Raw genomic sequence first — 16,932 nt, 5'->3', positions numbered from 1 at the left:
GAGCCAGTGGGACTGTGTCCTGAGGAAGGAGGGCACTGAGCAGTATGCTCCCCTTGTAGTGGGGCTCCTGAGCTGGCACAGAGGAATGCAAAAGCAAGAGACAGATCCAGTGACCAACTTGGCTGTCTCCCGTGCTGTTTGTTTTAGACTCCAGGCTTCAAATGAATGCCTGAAGCTGTTGTTTTTCCCTGTTGTTATTTTCTACCCAACTGTTTGCGTGTCAGTGATTTGTTCTTTCATGTTGCCTGCGCCTAGGATGTGTGGATTTATCGATGTGACGGTACAGATGGGCACGTGTACACCGAGGTAGCAATGAAAGTAAGCCAAACACATGCACTCTGTGTTTCTGCTGTGTAAAATACATTTTGTGGACTGCAGAATAAGAAAAGACTACTGGCACTAGAAGCACTTTTCTTTATGGCTGCTGGCCAGCCACCTGCCAGCAGCTGCTTGGTTCAGAGCGGAGGCAGCAGGGGTGAGGGGTGATAGCTTTCTGCAGCCTGTTCTGAAGGCACCCTCTGCCAGTTGCATTTCAGCAAGCTGTCATGGATTTCCCAAGTCGGTGGTTTGAGGACTGCTGGATAGTCAGGGACTGCTTACTGTGTATGTAAATGGCTAAAACGTTTCGAGGAGTGAGAAGCCTTTGCTTATAGGAGCAGACAGACAGTGCCAAGGCAAACAACCTGATCATATTCATCTTTGTTGTATCTGGGCTAAAGTAGATTTCTCATCTTGCTGATTGATCATTCCCTCTCTCCCTCTCTGCCAGCAGGGAAGGGCCGTGCTCCAGAGGTGGCACCTTGCTGCTCAGAAGGGAAGACACAAGTGCTTTGCTTTGCTGGGGCTGGTGTCCCACTGCCAAAACCACAGCAGGGCTCTTGCCCTGAGGATTTTGCAACTTGCCTGCGGTCACCGAGCAGGTGAGGGGCAGAAATTCCTGGAAATCATGCTTTGAGAGGAGTTGGGCCTCCTGGGTGTCTGCACCACCTGTGCCCCATTCCTGGTATCTCACAGAAAAATCCAGACTTAACAGCTTTTATGCATTTTTCACCCAGCAAAAGAACAGCAGAGGGACTTCAAGTCCCTGGTGAGGTTGTTCTGTGAGCAGAGCTTAGTGGCTCACTTCCAGCCCTGACCAGAAAGCTGACTGCTAACGATGGCTAAGGTGCTGCCTCTGCCTCTCATCCTGTCAGCCCTCTTGGGTCTGACTTTGGCAGAAAAAATGCAGCATGCCTGCAAATTTTTAGGGTGGCTGAAATGTGTTTTATATTAAAAAAAAAAAAAAAAAAAAAAGTAATGTGTCCGCTCTTCAATTCCTCCCACTCAAATACCACAGCAATACTTGCTAATGAGAAATAATTACATCTCAATTTTAAGTGACACGAGTACTGTTGTTTACATACAATGTGAGAATCTAGTAAGACATCAGGCATATGTTTAGGGGGATAATGCATGAGAAATGAGTTCTCTTGTCAGAGAGCTGAGCCTTGCAAAGGAAAATGACAGCTATGTGTGTTTACAGACAAACTCTAGATCTGGTTATATTATCGTTTGTCATAAACGCAGACACATGCGGCACAAGCACTAATACAGCGTGAGCTGGAACATACGCTCCCCTCCTGCAGATGTGGCGTGAATCCTAATGCTCAGGGGATGTTTTGGGTTTGTGACCAGCAAGAGGATTTGTACCAGTAAGCAGACACAAGCAACCTCAAGCCTTCCCGTGGGTTGTAGCACAGCCCATGGAAAAATCCCAAATGGAGCAGGCGAAGTACAGCCTGGCTTTCAGCTTGCGTTGCTGGCAGTTAATAACTGGTTCAGCAGCTAGCTGGATCTGCCTGATGCATTGCTTGGCTGTGGTGTGGCAAAGGTGCTGGGATATAAATGCTTGCTTGAAGTTGGGGCTTGGAAGTGACCTAATGATTCGACATTTCTTTCCTATCAACTCATTATTCCCTGTAGATTTGGTATTTTAGATGGAGGTGGTAAAATAAATTTCACATTTGCAGTGGTGAAAGCCCTGTGTCGTGTTTACAGAGGGCTTCCTAATGACAAGAAAGTCTGTGGTTATACTTCACCTTTTTACTTTCCCTGCTGCTGTCAAAATACGTGTGATATAGCCTTTGTATTCGGCAGATGCATTATAATATACCACTCACGTCATCTTGTACAGAGGACTTACTCCAGGCTGAGCTGCAATGAGTTAAGAATAGTCAGCAGAACAAATATGCTCGTCTTTGATCCACTGAGGGATGGAAAATTAAAAACAAACCAACCAACAAATGAAAAGACACACCAAACCATTTTGCTTGTGAAGACTCTTACTGTCACAGCTGAGAGAAACCAACAGAACAAATTACGAGCGTGAGCTGCGTGTGTGAGGTATGGAAACACAGCATAAAGCCAAGAGGAGAGGTTTGAGGAGGACGATTTCTAATGGATAGCTGTTCACACTGTAAAACCACCGCAAACATTGGCATGTCTGGCAGTTGTGCCCCACTCTATTCTTACTCCAGGCTCGCCCTGCTCACCTAGGACATTGGGTTTTGTTTATTTGTTTGTTTATAGTTCATCTCCTCTTCAGTCAATGATAATGCTTTCCTGTGAGCTCTACTGGAGGATGCTTTTCCATCATAGTGAAAGGATATAGGAAAGAAATATTTATTTTTACCCACTCACTACATGCAAGGAAGGAATACTATTCATGCTTCCCTAAAGATGTTATGGGGTGTAAATTTTATTAGTGTGAGTTTATAGCAAATAAAATAACTTGGTGATGATTTTTCCATTGAGCGACTGAATACAAAATAGATAGAACTAAAAGCAGGTTATATTCGTTTCTATTTTTTTTCCCCTGTATTCTTTAATCAATGATCTGGTTGATTGGTTGGATGGGGGGATGCTTCATCTTCGTACAAACACCTTCATTTGATTAATTTTATATTGTTATTTATTTAGTCATCTAATCAGGCAGCTAAGTCAGTGCTGTAGCATGTGTGTGGCTGCACACACAGCAGGAACTGAACCACAAATGACAGTGAGAGGACAGTGGAGGCAAATGGTGTCCAAAAAAACCCATTGTTTCGGAATTGCTCATTCAAGGTATTTGGTGAACATTTCAAGTAAGATTAATTTCCAAAAGTTCATGAATGATTCACTAAAACAAGGGAAATTAATTCAATGAGGCACTCATTCAGCAGGAATAATTCATTGTGCTTTAATGTGTTTAGGAGTGATATTTAAAATGTATTTCCTAGGCTTATGACCAATAAACCTGACCTAGAAGCAGGATCTGTTATTTCAGAGCCAAAAGCTGGTGCTGAAACTGTCGGAACTGAAATTTCTCAGTGAGTTTAGAGGCGACCGTTGGTATTTCGCGTTTCTTGAACAACCCAAGCCTCCCCACAGAGATGAATTGTTAAAGCTCACATCCGATCAGCTCCCAGAACAGCTGTAAGCACAGTGGAGGAAAAGGTATGGAAATTTCAAGTGTGTCTCTTTTGGTATCAAAGTGCTCTCAAAGGGAGCTTGGGATTTGTCCAGCCCGAGGCGTCTGTCCCCAAGCCTTTGTCACCTGGCGCGCTGTGATAGCAGCCAGAGCGGAGCTGCGGGAGGTGAATAATGTGTATGGGGACAGCGTCATGTCATTTTAAGAGCTACAATCTGGGCAAAAGTACTAGTTCTGGGTGGGTGACCATTCCTCTTTATTTTTCAATTCAGGCCTTTTGTTCTCAGGCCACCACAGACATCCCTAGTTTCTGCTGCCATGATGACCATCAAGCCGTTGCAAGGGTGGCCAGTGAGGTCTGCTCTGCAGCACTGCATCCGCCGTCCCTAGCGCATGGTGTTATGAAGGTGCCTGACTGTTTCCCTTGAACACTTTCAGCATGGTCTTTATTGCCCTATGCTTTCTCCAGATGTTTATGTGTTTATGTCCCCCTTTAGTTATGAATATGTCCTTTCCCAATTCAGAGGGGACCTAGTTATGAAGGTCCCAGGGGTGCTGGTGCCCCAGCTGCTAGGGGAAGTGATGTTTTCATGGGCAGAGTGAGGCCAGTGCTGGTGAGAAGCCATCTGTGGGGACCTCATGTCAGTGGGGATGGATACTGATGGTACCAAGCAAAATATCTCAGCATCCTCCTTACTCTTCTGGAAGGTGCCCTGCTGCCCAACCTGCAGAACCTCCTGCTGTTTTCTTGAAGTGCTGTGAGTTCTCATCCTCCACTTGCAGCTATCACTTGAGAGATCAGCAAGGGAACAGGGGGACAGAGCATATTCCTAGAGGGAAAGCAGGAAACAGACCATGGCTGTGGGCCAGCTTGTTGTAGAGGCTGCTCAGGCTTGGTCTCGATCCCACCTAAATGAGCCTGTGCTGAGCCTGTTGCTTTGGTGGCCTGGCTTTGCGTTTGCACCTGTGTGAGATGAGCAGGATGGCTTGCATTTTGCAGTTCCAGAGAGCAAAGTGATGCTTTCTGTATGGGAAATGGAAAAAACTGATTTAAATTCAATTAGGTAGGATGTGAAAGATGATTCTACCTCTGTTCAAGTGGTTGGCACTGTACTAATAAGGAAACCTATGACACTAGATGTAAAAATAGCTGTCACTTAATGAGCTCATCTAACTGGCCTTAAACAAAGATGGGGATATGCTGCACTTTCTGTATCACTAATGAGCTAATTTTGTTGCTTTGCATCAATCTGGGGAGCATTTAATCTTACTTAAAGGGATGCTGCCTGAGAAATCAGTGCAGAGGGATGCTGGAAGAGACCAGGCTTGGCTTTGCTGATGGGGTTTTGGTGAATCCTCCCTGGGCACAAGTCTAAGCCCCAGGGTTGTGTTTTGGGGCCTTTGTGTGGTTGTGTGGCCACAGTGCCACACCAAACACTGAGCACTTGGTAAAGCTTTGGGGCCCCCATTGCAGAGATCCCATTTGGGGGATGGGAAGGGATGGCAAAGGTGGAGGGATAGCATCATAAGGACGTGCATCACCTATGCTGTCAGCCCCTTCGGAATGAAGGAGTGAGAAACAGTGTTGGCTCAGGCTGCTCTATCATTTTGGGGTTGCTTTTCCTTCTTTTGCTGCTTTCCTTTAAAGCTGTTAGCATTGTGCTCTCAGTCCTCAACAGGATAGGAGGTCTAGGACCAGGCTTCTCGAGCTACCTCCACCCTCCAGCCCCACAGAATGAGAGCTGGGGGGCAGAGGGCCTGCCTTTTCTACCCTAATTGAAGCCTGTTGACAAGTAGGTTTCCCTGTGCAGATCCTTCTTCACTCATGTTTCCTGCAGTGCTCTTTGTCCGTCTTTTCCCTGGGCGAGTGATCTGGTCCAGGCTCATTAGTGTTGGCTGAGCCAGGATTGTCCCGTTATAGGAGGATGCAAGCTGATAACAGCGCATGACCCAATGTGCCTCTGATTCTCCATGCTGGATTGCATCGCTTCATGGTCACAGCACCACCACAGGTTATTTGTCAGGCACAAAGCCCTTTTCTAATTTCAAACTTAGGGGTGTAAAAGCCTAAAACTAAAAGACACCAGGAAGGCTGATAGCTGAGGCTGAGGCTGCTGCCCTGTAATGAGCATCGCCAACGGGAGGCAGCAGCTCCTGCTCTTCAAAAGCCGTCAGTGACACGGACACATCCTCAGCGCCGCTGAAAACAGCAGGGAGCCTTAGTACAAGCCTGAGGTCTTGTTTCTAACTCCCTCGCACTGTTATTTTTTTTATTTTTCAGAGCAGAAGTGATTTTGGTTTTCTGTTTGTTTGTTTGGTGGTCAAGGTAATCAGTACCACTGAGGAGCTGTTTTTGCTGTGCAACATGAGGCTTTCTGCCAGGATAAATGGAAAAATGCTTGTGGATGGGATCTATGCAGGTGGTGGTGAAAGCAAGGGAAGCTTCTACATACTCTGTGAAAAGTTATGTTTTAAATGTGGGAAAGAATAAGTGATGCTCTAAGCACCCAATGAAGCTATGAACTTGTGGAAGTCTCCCAAGTGGAGCGGGCCAGGCAGGGCCGACCTCCTGTGAGGCCTGGGGACCTCCACAGGAGCTTTCTTGTACAAAAATGTGAACAGTAATGGTTTGGACTTCTGCTCTTTTCCCTAATCTCAACCAAATTGCTTGTGGAGTTAGTCAGAGTGAGAGTGCAGGACAAGCATAGTTTTCTTGGAAAGCAAAGGGGAAAACGTGCTCTAGTAATTTGAGCAATAAATAGGAGGTTGAAACCGGTGTTCAATTCTCATTCCTAGGCTCTCTCTTTGCTAACAAACAAACATTAACAATCTAGACCAGTTTAAAATGTTCCAATCTTGCTAAATTGATTTTTAAATTGATCAAATGGTAAAATAACCCCAAACTGGTGCAACAAAACTGTTATAATCCTCATTTAAATTACTCTGCTTTAATCAGCAAATTAGAAATCAGCTATGCGATCACTTTTCATTAGTTCAGCAAGTTATGGCGCGTCTCAGGCAGAAGCAAACACAAGTTTAAGTGGCTTACCGTTAATTAAGCTAAACCATCGCTGTTGGTGATTAAATTTACATCTGAACACACACATACTGAGGCTGTCTCCACAGCAGCATCAGCCTCAGCCTCCTGGAGGATGTCACTGCATGCTCCCATCCCATGCTCACGGCTTGGTGGGCAGAATTTGGTGTGTAAGTGTACATTAATATAGATATGGGTTTTTTTCTTTGTCTGTTTTTGTTCCTGTTTCATTACATTGCTGGAAACATATAGGCATGGCTTCCTGAACAGCAGCGTAAGGGGAAAGCATAAATGCTCTGCTTGCATGATCCAAAAAAGAGCCCTTGAAGGCTTTCATACAGTGTGTGCCAACCTGGAGGTGAGCCCGCTGATGCTTGTGCTGCTCACCAGCACAGAGCCAGGGTATTTCTGGCTCTAAGGACTGCCTTGGACAAGAGAGTGTTGTATGAATTACTCAGGAAGCTGTCCTTCTGCAGCAAGGAAATCCTGTATTGGGCTATACATGGTTCATAGAAGCTGGGTCTGCTCGCAGACCTCCTGATTCAGTGTTACACCCTGCTGATAGCTGGCGAGGGAGCAGATTGGCAGAGGGGGCAGGAACATCCCACTTACAAAATAGGAAATATTTTAAGAGAGGACATGAGAGGACAAACTCCTGGATGTCCATGGGCATGCTCTGGAGGCCTGGGTTGCTGAGTCTGACTGCTCTTCCAGACACTTTTTTTTTTTTTTCTGTGTGATTTATTGTACTTTTCTGCTTTAGCCTGTTTAATAGCGTGCGGTATGAAGCAGCAGGTATAACCCACTCGCAACTGTAGCTCCCTGCTGCAGGAAGGGGTGCCCACATATTGCCTCCTGCACCTGCCACAGGCTACGTGCAGCTTGGGCTCCCCGGTGCAGGCACTGACGTGGGACACCCAGCAGGGTTCTAAGGCTTGCACCTCAGGTACATCATGAAAGCACCAAATGTCATCACCTGCATGTGCCTTCTGCCTCTCTGCTGCTTTCTTCTGCCTGCCCAGACGGCGAGCTCTCTGGTGCAGGCTGCTTTTCCCACGTCTCAGACAGTGTCTGGCATGCTGTAGCACTGACATATCAGTTACACAGATGTATGAAATACTGCTCTCGGTGGAACACTTAATGGATGCTATATACCCAACACTCCTTTTTGCCTCCACGAATCTCCCGCAGGGATGTCATGCAAATGGTATATACTGGGCTGTCTATTTTTAGCTCGGTGTTGTACATGATTAAGTATAACATTATTCCTTATTTAGCAAACAGGATATCCTGCATAGGGGGCATTCTGAAGCAAGTGTTTAGATAACATTTATTTAAACAATGGGTGATTTAAACAATGGTAGTAAAAATCAATGTTGTGGATTCTCTGTGATTTTGAGGCTATGGTTATTGGTGTATGACGTTATTTTTCTGGAGTATGCAATTGCTATTAAAAACCTCATCAACTTCTTTGTTGTTGTTTTATACAGGAACAATAAGATCGCTGCTTAAGTGAAAAACAAGGAGCATTAGCATTGTAACTTGCCAGCAGTGGAGTTTATAGATAATTTAACCCAAACAAATGAGCTGCTATTTCTCCAGGAGAGGCTGAAAACACATCGGAGAGCCGCTCCAGAAGTAAATGCATTGCCTGTGGTCCAGCTCCCAGACACGGAGGGACGAGTCACATCCCTGCTGCTTGTCCTCAAGTTCAATGTAACCTTGATAGTCCAAGTGACAAGAGGAGCAAAGCACTCCAGACAAGATAAAATGGTTTGTTTCTTTTCCTCTCTGATGGGCTGTAAAACGTGAACTACAGATCAACGGTGATAACGTGGATGAGCTGTTTCCATTGCAAAGCAAATACAGCCCCTGCAGCGTAATTTCAGTAGAATGGCAATGATGTGTAATGAGCAGCAGTGCTTGCTGCTATTTGATAACTGAAAGTAGTTTTGTGTTTACAACCCCTTTATTTCTGGTACAGCAGCCATCAGATGCTATTAGCTTGTGGGAGCAGGTAGATGGAGTGACTCTTAAACTGGCAATTTCCAAGTAAGCTCTTGACAGCAAAATTGGGCAGTTGCTCACCCCTGTGAAGTCTCCTACCTCTGCTGTATTCAGCTTTTTGCCTAAAGCTTTTTACCTGTGCTCAGGGCACACGGAAGCAGCCAGGGTCCTGCAAAATAGACTGTTGGCCATCCCTCATCAGCCCCTGGCTCTCCAGCTCTTTTCTTGCTGCTGGCTGAGGAGGTACTGGCTGGTAACTTCAATGATGGCGGTGAAAACCAGTGTTGCCAACTCTGGTCCCAATTTTGAAGTTGTGGATACTGGAGTACAAGCGGCTGTTTTGTGGCTCAGGCGAGGCTGCCCCAGCACTGCTGGCACCTGCACAAGCATGCACAGAGCCCGTGCTTGCACTCATCTGGAGCAGCTGATGCACGCTTGCTGCCATATGGCCCCAGGCTCGTGTCCCACGGGGGCAGGCGACATCTGGATTTCCTCTAGCCAGCAGAACCTGCAGAGATAAATTCATGTAGAACTGGGGGGGAGGCTGCAGCCTTTCCCCCGTATACTGTTCCTGTAGTGCTAGCAGCCGTGCTGCGAAGCTCAAGGGCAGCCGGTGGGCAGCGGGTGCCTGGCACGGCCACGCAGGCTCCTGCAGGTGTGGCTGGCTGGCTGCTGAGCGGAGAGGGGCAGCTCCTCAAGTCAGCCTTGCATGAAGACAGTGCAGGCTGGGTCAAAAATCAGTGTGCCTGTGGCAAAGACCTGAAGGCATATGAAACACTTTGGGTTTGAGGGTGTAAAGAAGCACAGGCTAGTGAAAGTGGGAGCTATGGGCCAATGGGTTTGGACCAATGGTGTTTTGTAATAGGGCTTCTTAAAGGATAAGCTTTGTACCAGCACAGCTGTGCTTTTTAACCACTTCTGCTGCTTGTTGGTGCAGAACAGAGTGCTTGCAGTGATGGCTCATAGGCAGTGAGTAGCATGATAAATGCTTTGGTCCTCTTATCCTGCCTTACAAAGGAATACAGGAAAACGTGAAACAAGGAGTGTGTGGGGAGAAAAGTGCTTTTCACTTCCTGTTCATTTTCAAAAATCCGACCACTGGAAGAACACTTCTGAGGAGCAAGGCTGTGACTTCAGCTGTCAGCAATGTCCTCATCGAGCATGGAATTACTCTGCTGGTTGAGATGTCATAGCATAGCCTATGGTTCCCTACCTTTTCATCTGCTTTATTTAAAAAAAAATTAAAAAATCTTGATTAGAACTCCAAGGGTCAGTGTTGGAGCAGTAGCTCCCTGCAGTTCTCAGATGTAATCTCGAGTCTCACTCTGGTTTGGCTGCCTGGGAATGAATTCAGGCTGCTTGGCCTTGGTTACCCAGTTTGACATCTCAGCGTGTAGCATATTGGCTACTGAGCGTGAGCTTCTTTCTGCAAAATACGGTTATGTACTTGAAGTAATGTTTTGTTTCATATAAAGACAAATTACAAAAACAAACGTTTATGCAGCCTTTCTCTTGCACTTATTTCCCTGACTCATTCCTTCTTTTAACTCCTTTCTCAGATTGTTACAGTGTTTTCAGTTCACTGGGTTCAATCTCTTGCATTCACACGCTGTTGCTGTGCCTTAGTGGGGCCTCCCCCAGCCTTGTGCAGATGCAGCTGTGTTGCAGAAATGCAGTTCTAACTTGATTACCTGAAATGAAACCACAACCCATGTTTATATAGATGCTTCTTAAAGTTCAGCGAGCAGCTTCAAAACTCAGTAAACATTTACTAAACAAAGAGCAGCCAGGGATGATGGCCCTGTCTGCACTGACATCTGAGACAGAGCTAACACTGCCAGCAAAATACGTGTTTAAAAATGATCTTGAATTATCTGTGCAGAAAGCAGGGGAGGAATTCTAGAGAAAACAACAGCAGTACAAGATCTGGCCTTATGGTTGAGAAACAGTGACAGGAAAATGTTATGTAAAGGAGTCATGTCCTGAACTGTCAGACCAGCTGGGTGACTGGATTTGTGTGTTACTGCATGGCAGGAGTTTCCCTGGCTGCAAATGTGAGATGCTGCCTGCAGATATCCAGGCGATCGCAAACTCTAAAGTCTTTGAAGAGCAGGAACTCAATATGCTCATTTCTTGGTTTTAAGCATCGTCACCACAGGACTTTTGAAGCAAAAGCTAGTCAGGACACAGAGACGCATCCAGAAATACAGCTTGGCTGTAGTGGGCTTGGTACGGCCCATGAGGGAGACATCATGTGAGATATGAGGAAAAGCAGGTCTGAAGAGATCATCAGGACCTGGCAGCGCCCTGAGGGAGAGGGTTGGGTGAGGAGGTCTCAGTGACAGATGAGTCCCGGAGGCCTCATGGGACTGCTCAAACCTCCTCTCAGTGAGTCTGGAGCACTGATGTGGGCTGCGGACAGAAATGTGGAGGAATCTGATTTGCCTTTTCATAACCATAACTAAAATAAAAAAATGCAAATTACGAGCACGTGGACTGACGCCCTTATGTTTTTAAATCTAGTAGGCTGCCATATGTATATTTTGTTTCATGCCTGACACTTTATCTTGCTTATGGCTTCTATGCTGAGTATTGAAGGTCAGAACCATAATCTGGTAACATAGAGCTGTGTACATCTCCTAGGTTAACTAACGATGCTGCCAGTATTTCCCCCCTTGTCTCCTCTAGGACATACACTATTCCTCCCAGATTTTGGCCCACAGCTGCTCTCTGCAGTCCTGGCTGACCTGCATGGCTTGTCCACTGAAGAGCAGTAATTCCTCAGCTCTTCAGTTTCCCGTGGCTCGGGTATTTGAGAAATTGAAGGGAACCACAGACAAAGAAGTGATTTATCCTGCTCCTCTGAGAGGCAACAAACTAGCAACACTGGTAGTTTCTATCGTTGGGGGTTTTACAAGTCCTATTATTCATATTTATTGCAGTAACCCTGCTTCCAGGATGTTCTGCTTTCCGAGAGAAGTATCTGTGTGAGCGGTTGCAGCAGTCGGGTTTGTACATCTCTCCTGTGGAGCAGGATGCTCACACACCTGAATCTGCTTCACACCCTCTCCTCATGCAATAGACCTCAAAGGCTTGCCAAGGGAGGGCTCAAACAAAGAAACTTTGTCAGACTGACATTTTTGGCTGTGGTTGCTGATGTAAAGACCTTGTGACAGCCCAGCCATGCAGTCTGAAGCAAGTGTGCTTCCTTACATCTTCTGCAAACTAGTTCCCAATCCCTGGCCTGCACTGTCCTCCTAAAAGCAAACCGTGCCACAAAAGCTTTATGTGAGTGCTCCCACACCTGGCTCCACTTGCTCGGTCCCAGAACAGGGCCCAAGAGTTGCTGTTCTTGAGGGAACCTCGAGCTCAACAGGCTCGGCTCATGACTCTCCAGCTCTTGGCAACAAAAGGCAGGGTTAACTATGTGCAACATCTCCCTCGGTCAGCACTATTTGGTGCAATCTCCAGGTCACATTGCCACTTGCTCCCCACAGACCACAGCTTGCGAGGGAAAGGCGATGACCCTGTCAGCAGTGCTGGAGGCTTTGCGAGCGTGGAGATGTTTCTGTGCCTGTCTTCCAACCTGTCTGGCTCTGCCGCTCGTGGGCTTGGGATGAGTCCCGCCGTAGCCCTGGGTGTGTATTTCTGATGAATCTCAAATTCTCCCATCTGGTTTGTGCAGACAGCCGCCGTTACTGGCAGCAGGGCTGACATCATGGCAGCTGTCATACAGCAGGCAAGGAAACGGGCCCTGTGCAACACATGAATAACTTCTCCCGGGGTTATTTCTTCTTCCCTTTTAGTTTGTCAGCTGATGAGTGATTTGGGTGAAAGGGAGGGGAGGAGGAACGAACAAAACAAAACAGAAGAGGCTTTTTTCATGATTTGAATGAAGAGGCTGCAAGCAGCTATTGGTACAGCAGCAGACCACAATGCAAGCAGCTATTGGTACAGCAGCCCATCGGCACCCCGATGTATTGATGGCAACAACTTTGCTGTTCTGTAGGCACTGATGCCCACAGAGCTGTGACCAACAATGACTCCCCTGCCATGGGGCTGACCTTTATCGCTTTTATTTGTGGAAATGGACAATGCTGTACTCGTGATGCTGTTCCACTGCCCTGGCCCCATTGCTCCCTACCCCCTTGAGGGGGAGCTGCAGAATCACGCAGTTTTACGCCAAATGCGTGCCCCAAAACATTCTTCGGCCGTGATGGGAGCACGATGAGATGGGTCTGAGGCTGCCTGCCCGAACCCTCAGGGGCAGGGGGCTGCTCCGGGGGCATGTTGGGGTGAGGACATCCTCTGGCTGCGGTGCGGGGCTGTGAGGAACCGGGGTGGGCGGTGAGGAACCGGGACAAGCCCTGAGGATCGGGCCGGTCCCTGAGGAGCCGGGCCAGGCCCTGAGGAGCGGGGCCCGCCGGAGGCCCGGGCAGGAGCGGGCGGTGCCGCTCCCCGCCCCGCGGGCGGCTCGGTGCCGGCCGGCCCCCGGGCTGACAACGCCCCCGGCCCTCTCTCGGCGGCCGGGCCCGTGGCATTTCCTCTGAGCTCACTCGGCGGCTGACGCGGCGCCGCTTCCCTCGGAAGAGGAAGCCTCGCAGCGAGCGGCGGCGGCAGGCAGGGGGGCGTGCGGCGGTGGGGAGCGGGGCGGCGGCGGCGCTGGGGGCGGCCGAAGGGGACGACGGCGGCGGCGGGGCCGGGCGCTCCCCGCCCGCGGGGCCGGGCGGCGGCCGGCATGGCCCGAGCCCCCGCCGCGCCCCGGCCGTGTCCGACAGCCTGGACGTGCGGGTGCTGTGGCCGCTGGCCACCTGCCTGTGCACCGCGCTGCTCTGCCTCTGCCAGGCCCCGCGGGGCCGAGCGGCGGCGGGCGAGGAGGAGGAGGAGGAGGAAGGCGCGGCGGAGGCGGGCTCCGTGCCGCTGCTGAAGGGCTCGGCGCTGCTGCTGCTGCTGGCGGTGCTGCTGGGCAGCCTGCTGGCCCGCTGCTGCGGCTCGGCGGGGGGCGCTCAGCGGCACGGCGCGGGGTCGGGCTGGGGGGCGGCCGCGGCTCGGCGGGGAGCCCTGGAGGGCTTCCACGCCCGGCAGCTGCGGCTCTCGCCCCACGTCCTGGGGCACAGCAAGGCGCACGTCGGCCGGGTGGTGGCCGAGCTGGTGCGCGCTGCCAAGGCGCAGGGGCTGCAGCCCGGCCCGCTGGCCCTCAGCCTGCGCGGGGACTTCGTGCGCATCGGCAGCGCCTACGAGCAGCACAAGGTGCGAAGCCCAGACTGCTTCGACGTCCTGGTGCCGCTGCGCCTGCCGCCGCGCCTGGAGCCCGAGCCTCGGCGGGACCTGGGGCCGGGATCGGGACCGGGATTGGGACCGGGATTGGGACCGGGATCGGGACCGGGATCGGGACCGGGATTGGGACCGGGATTGGGACCGGGATTGGGACCGGGAGCCGCCTTCGTGTGCGGGCTGCGGGCCCCTGCTGGGTCCGGTTGGCCGCGCCGCTACCGGCCCTTCACCGAGGCCTTCTGTGTGGAGCCGCAGGGCCGCTGCCTCCTCTCGTCGGCCCTGGTGCTGCGCTGGTTCCAGGGCCACCTGCAGCGCTGCCTGGGCGCCGTGCGGTACCGGCTGCAGGAGCGCTGCCGCATCAGCCTCTCGGCCTGCCCAGGGCGCCCGCCGACGCTTCACATCTTGCCCTGCTCCGACTACGTGTGCTGCCACATCTCCATGGCCGTGCGTCTCATCCCTGCCATCCCCCTGGGTGATGCGCTCTACCTCACGGCCCTGCCGCCTGAGGGTCCACAGGCAGCCCTGGCGCAGGAGGTCCTGTGGGGCCTGAACGCCTCGCGGCAGGAGCAGCGGCTGCTGAGCTGGCTGAAGGAGCAAGCCCCAGCCTCCTCCTGCCACCTCAAGTGCCTGCAGATCCTCAAGGGCCTGCGGGATCTCCGCAGGCAGAGCCTGGAGGAGCCGTTCTGCTCGCAGTGGGGCCGGGTGCTCTCCTCCTACGTGCTGAAGACAGCCCTCTTCTCCCTGCTGCTGCAGGGGCCCCTGGAGGCTTGGGACGAGCGGTTCCTGGTGGAGCGGCTGGAGGACCTGGTGATGTACCTCAGGGACTGCCTGCGCAAGCAGGTGCTGATGCATTTATTCCTGGGCAACACCAGCCTCCCTGAGGCCGTGGCACTGCCCAGGTTCCTCAAGGAAGCCGCCCCTGTGAACTTGCTGGCTGCCTTCGACGGGCCCACGCTGGACATGGCCGCCTTCCAGCTGCTCTACACCTGGAGCCAGGCCCCGCACCTCATCAGGGTGTACAGCAGACCCCGGTACCTGCGGCCGATGCCCGCCCCGTGCAGGCACGTCACCGAGGCCCGGCAAGAGCTGCATGGAGAGTGACCGGCATCACCCACGTGCCCAGCCTGCCTGTCTGCCCAGAGCCCGCGTCTCCCCGAGGAAGGTGGCACCCGCTGAACTGTTCTGCGGTTTTGTCCCTGACCTGAGAAAACCAGGAAACCAAAGGCGAAGACTTAAGGAAATTGTGATTGCTTCAGTGTTTTAATCTCATCCTTGTTGGTTCGTGGAGAATTGTGAAATTTCTGGGGAAATGCCTTAGTGAGGAAGTGTTAAAGTTCAGTCAGCTCCAAGCAACGATTCTAGAAATCTGTCTTAACTTGTTGTTTTAGTGGCAAAATTGACCTTTTTCTGAGATTCGCTTTTTATCATACAAAATCCATTTGGGATTTAAAAATCCCATGAGTGCAAACAAAACCTCCTAATGTACCGAGATGCTCTTAAAATGAGATGAGCATTAGAGCATGGGTGCTGATCTCAGTTTGAAATGTTCAATGACATGATTTAAATTTCCTGTGTAATCTAATACATCGTGCTGAATGGTAATATAATATGCATGCTAATGTGGCATCGAGGGAAGAAGTTAAACCTCTCTTATGTATGAAGAATCTAGTTGTGCCTTTCTGTGTTAAATGAAGGTTTTACTGAAGGATTGAAATATGGATAAAAAGAAACAAAAAGCACTTTATTTTCACAAAGGCCTTCGTTCTACCAGAATTGGCTGCTCTAAATACTTGCTATGGAGGAGGCATTAGTATTTTCATAAAGGGATGCTGTTTGAATCATCCCCGAGAAAACCTTCTTTTGACAGAAATATGTGGGAGTCCGTTCATGGGTTCTTGGTTTTGAACCGTTTTTTTGTTTGTTCGTTTTTGAGTAACTTTTTCTCAGAATTTTTTTTAACACAAGGACCAACAACAAAACAAAGATATTTTATATTTGTTTTGGAACAAAGCTTCAACCAGTCTAAATCTCAGTGCTGTAAGCTGACTGCTGTGCCCTTGTGCTCTCCAGTAAGAGTGTGGTGGGATTTTTGGATTAATGCCTAGCCGGTTCTTTGACTGTGGCAGTGTTTTGACCAAATAACCTGATGGGATTTTCTAGTGCTGTGCTATAGCAAATCATTATCTTTTTGTGGGGAGGAGGAAGTAAAATATTTCAGGGTACTTGAAAATTCTGTAGCACTATTTCGTGGTACAGTGGGACAGTCTTAGGCTATGGATTATGGTGTCTTCTAAATGTAAGCATCAGTGAGATAATTTCCACTTCTAGTGGAAAGACTGTTTGAGAATACCTCACAAAGCATCTTACCGGGCTGAACAGGCACCATTTAACTGTTTGTTAAACTACTCCTGTTGGCCTTGGTGATGAAGTCCAGCTTGATGGAGTGCTTGGGCTTGTGGGCCTCTGCCTGGTTACATCCCGGTCTCTGGAATAACCTGGTGAGGTGTAACGCAGCTCTGCGAGTGTCCTCTGTTCCCGGTACAGGAGCCTGATGTATCCTAGGGTGTCAGCAAATGCAGAATAGCAAATCTTTGCTTTAAGTTAAAACATTGGGTCACCTGCTCAAGTGTTTGATGTATTGAAAGCCAAAACGTGTTACTGAGTTGCTGATGCTCAGGATGTTAACGTTTGCCTGATTACCCACTCTACTGTGTCCTAGGTGAGCAATCTGAAAGGAATTATAAATTACTAAATGTAACTCCTGGGAAGCTTCAGGATAACTTGAAATTACTAATACACTCCTCCTCTCCCTGATGTACATAGAGATACTGGTGTGCTTTATTCACAGTTCTATGCAACAAAGCACAAAACAAACATTTTTTAAATCTATGAAGCTTTATAAAAATCTATTTTTCTAAATGGAAACACTCCCCAGGCAGATGTTTGCCTACTTCTGTCTGTGTATTTTTTTAACTGCTCTTGCTGTCTTATTTTCAGGTAATTATAGTGTAGGTCACACCCGCAAGTTGGGTTATTTTTATATATGAAGCGCTGGGCTTCTTTCTACAAATACAAATAGTGTATTTAAAGGTAGTATTGATCAAATGTTCTTTGCACATGGTATTTAAGGCTAAGTGAGCTACCTTGGTCAGTGGTGTGTTTTTTT

At 49.4% G+C, this 16,932-nt stretch overlaps 1 protein-coding gene across 1 annotated transcript; it reads left to right on the top strand.

The window, feature by feature from the left end:
- Positions 1-8,757: 8,757 nt before the first annotated feature.
- ITPRIPL2 (ITPRIP like 2) lies at positions 8,758-15,414 on the top strand (the record flags this gene model as incomplete). The annotated part of the gene is made up of 2 exons (XM_084296159.1): positions 8,758-8,817; positions 13,083-15,414. The coding sequence occupies 2 exons, from the start codon at positions 8,758-8,760 to the stop codon at positions 14,865-14,867; spliced, it is 1,845 nt and encodes a 614-aa protein (XP_084152285.1). The 3' UTR covers positions 14,868-15,414.
- Between the last annotated feature and the right edge of the window lie 1,518 nt (positions 15,415-16,932).

This window comes from Netta rufina (genome assembly GCF_964035555.1).
Source record: "Netta rufina genome assembly, chromosome: 15".
NCBI lineage: Eukaryota > Metazoa > Chordata > Aves > Anseriformes > Anatidae > Netta > Netta rufina.
The sequence above is the reverse complement of the archived record's forward strand: the minus strand, read 5'-3'. Positions and strand labels throughout refer to the sequence as shown.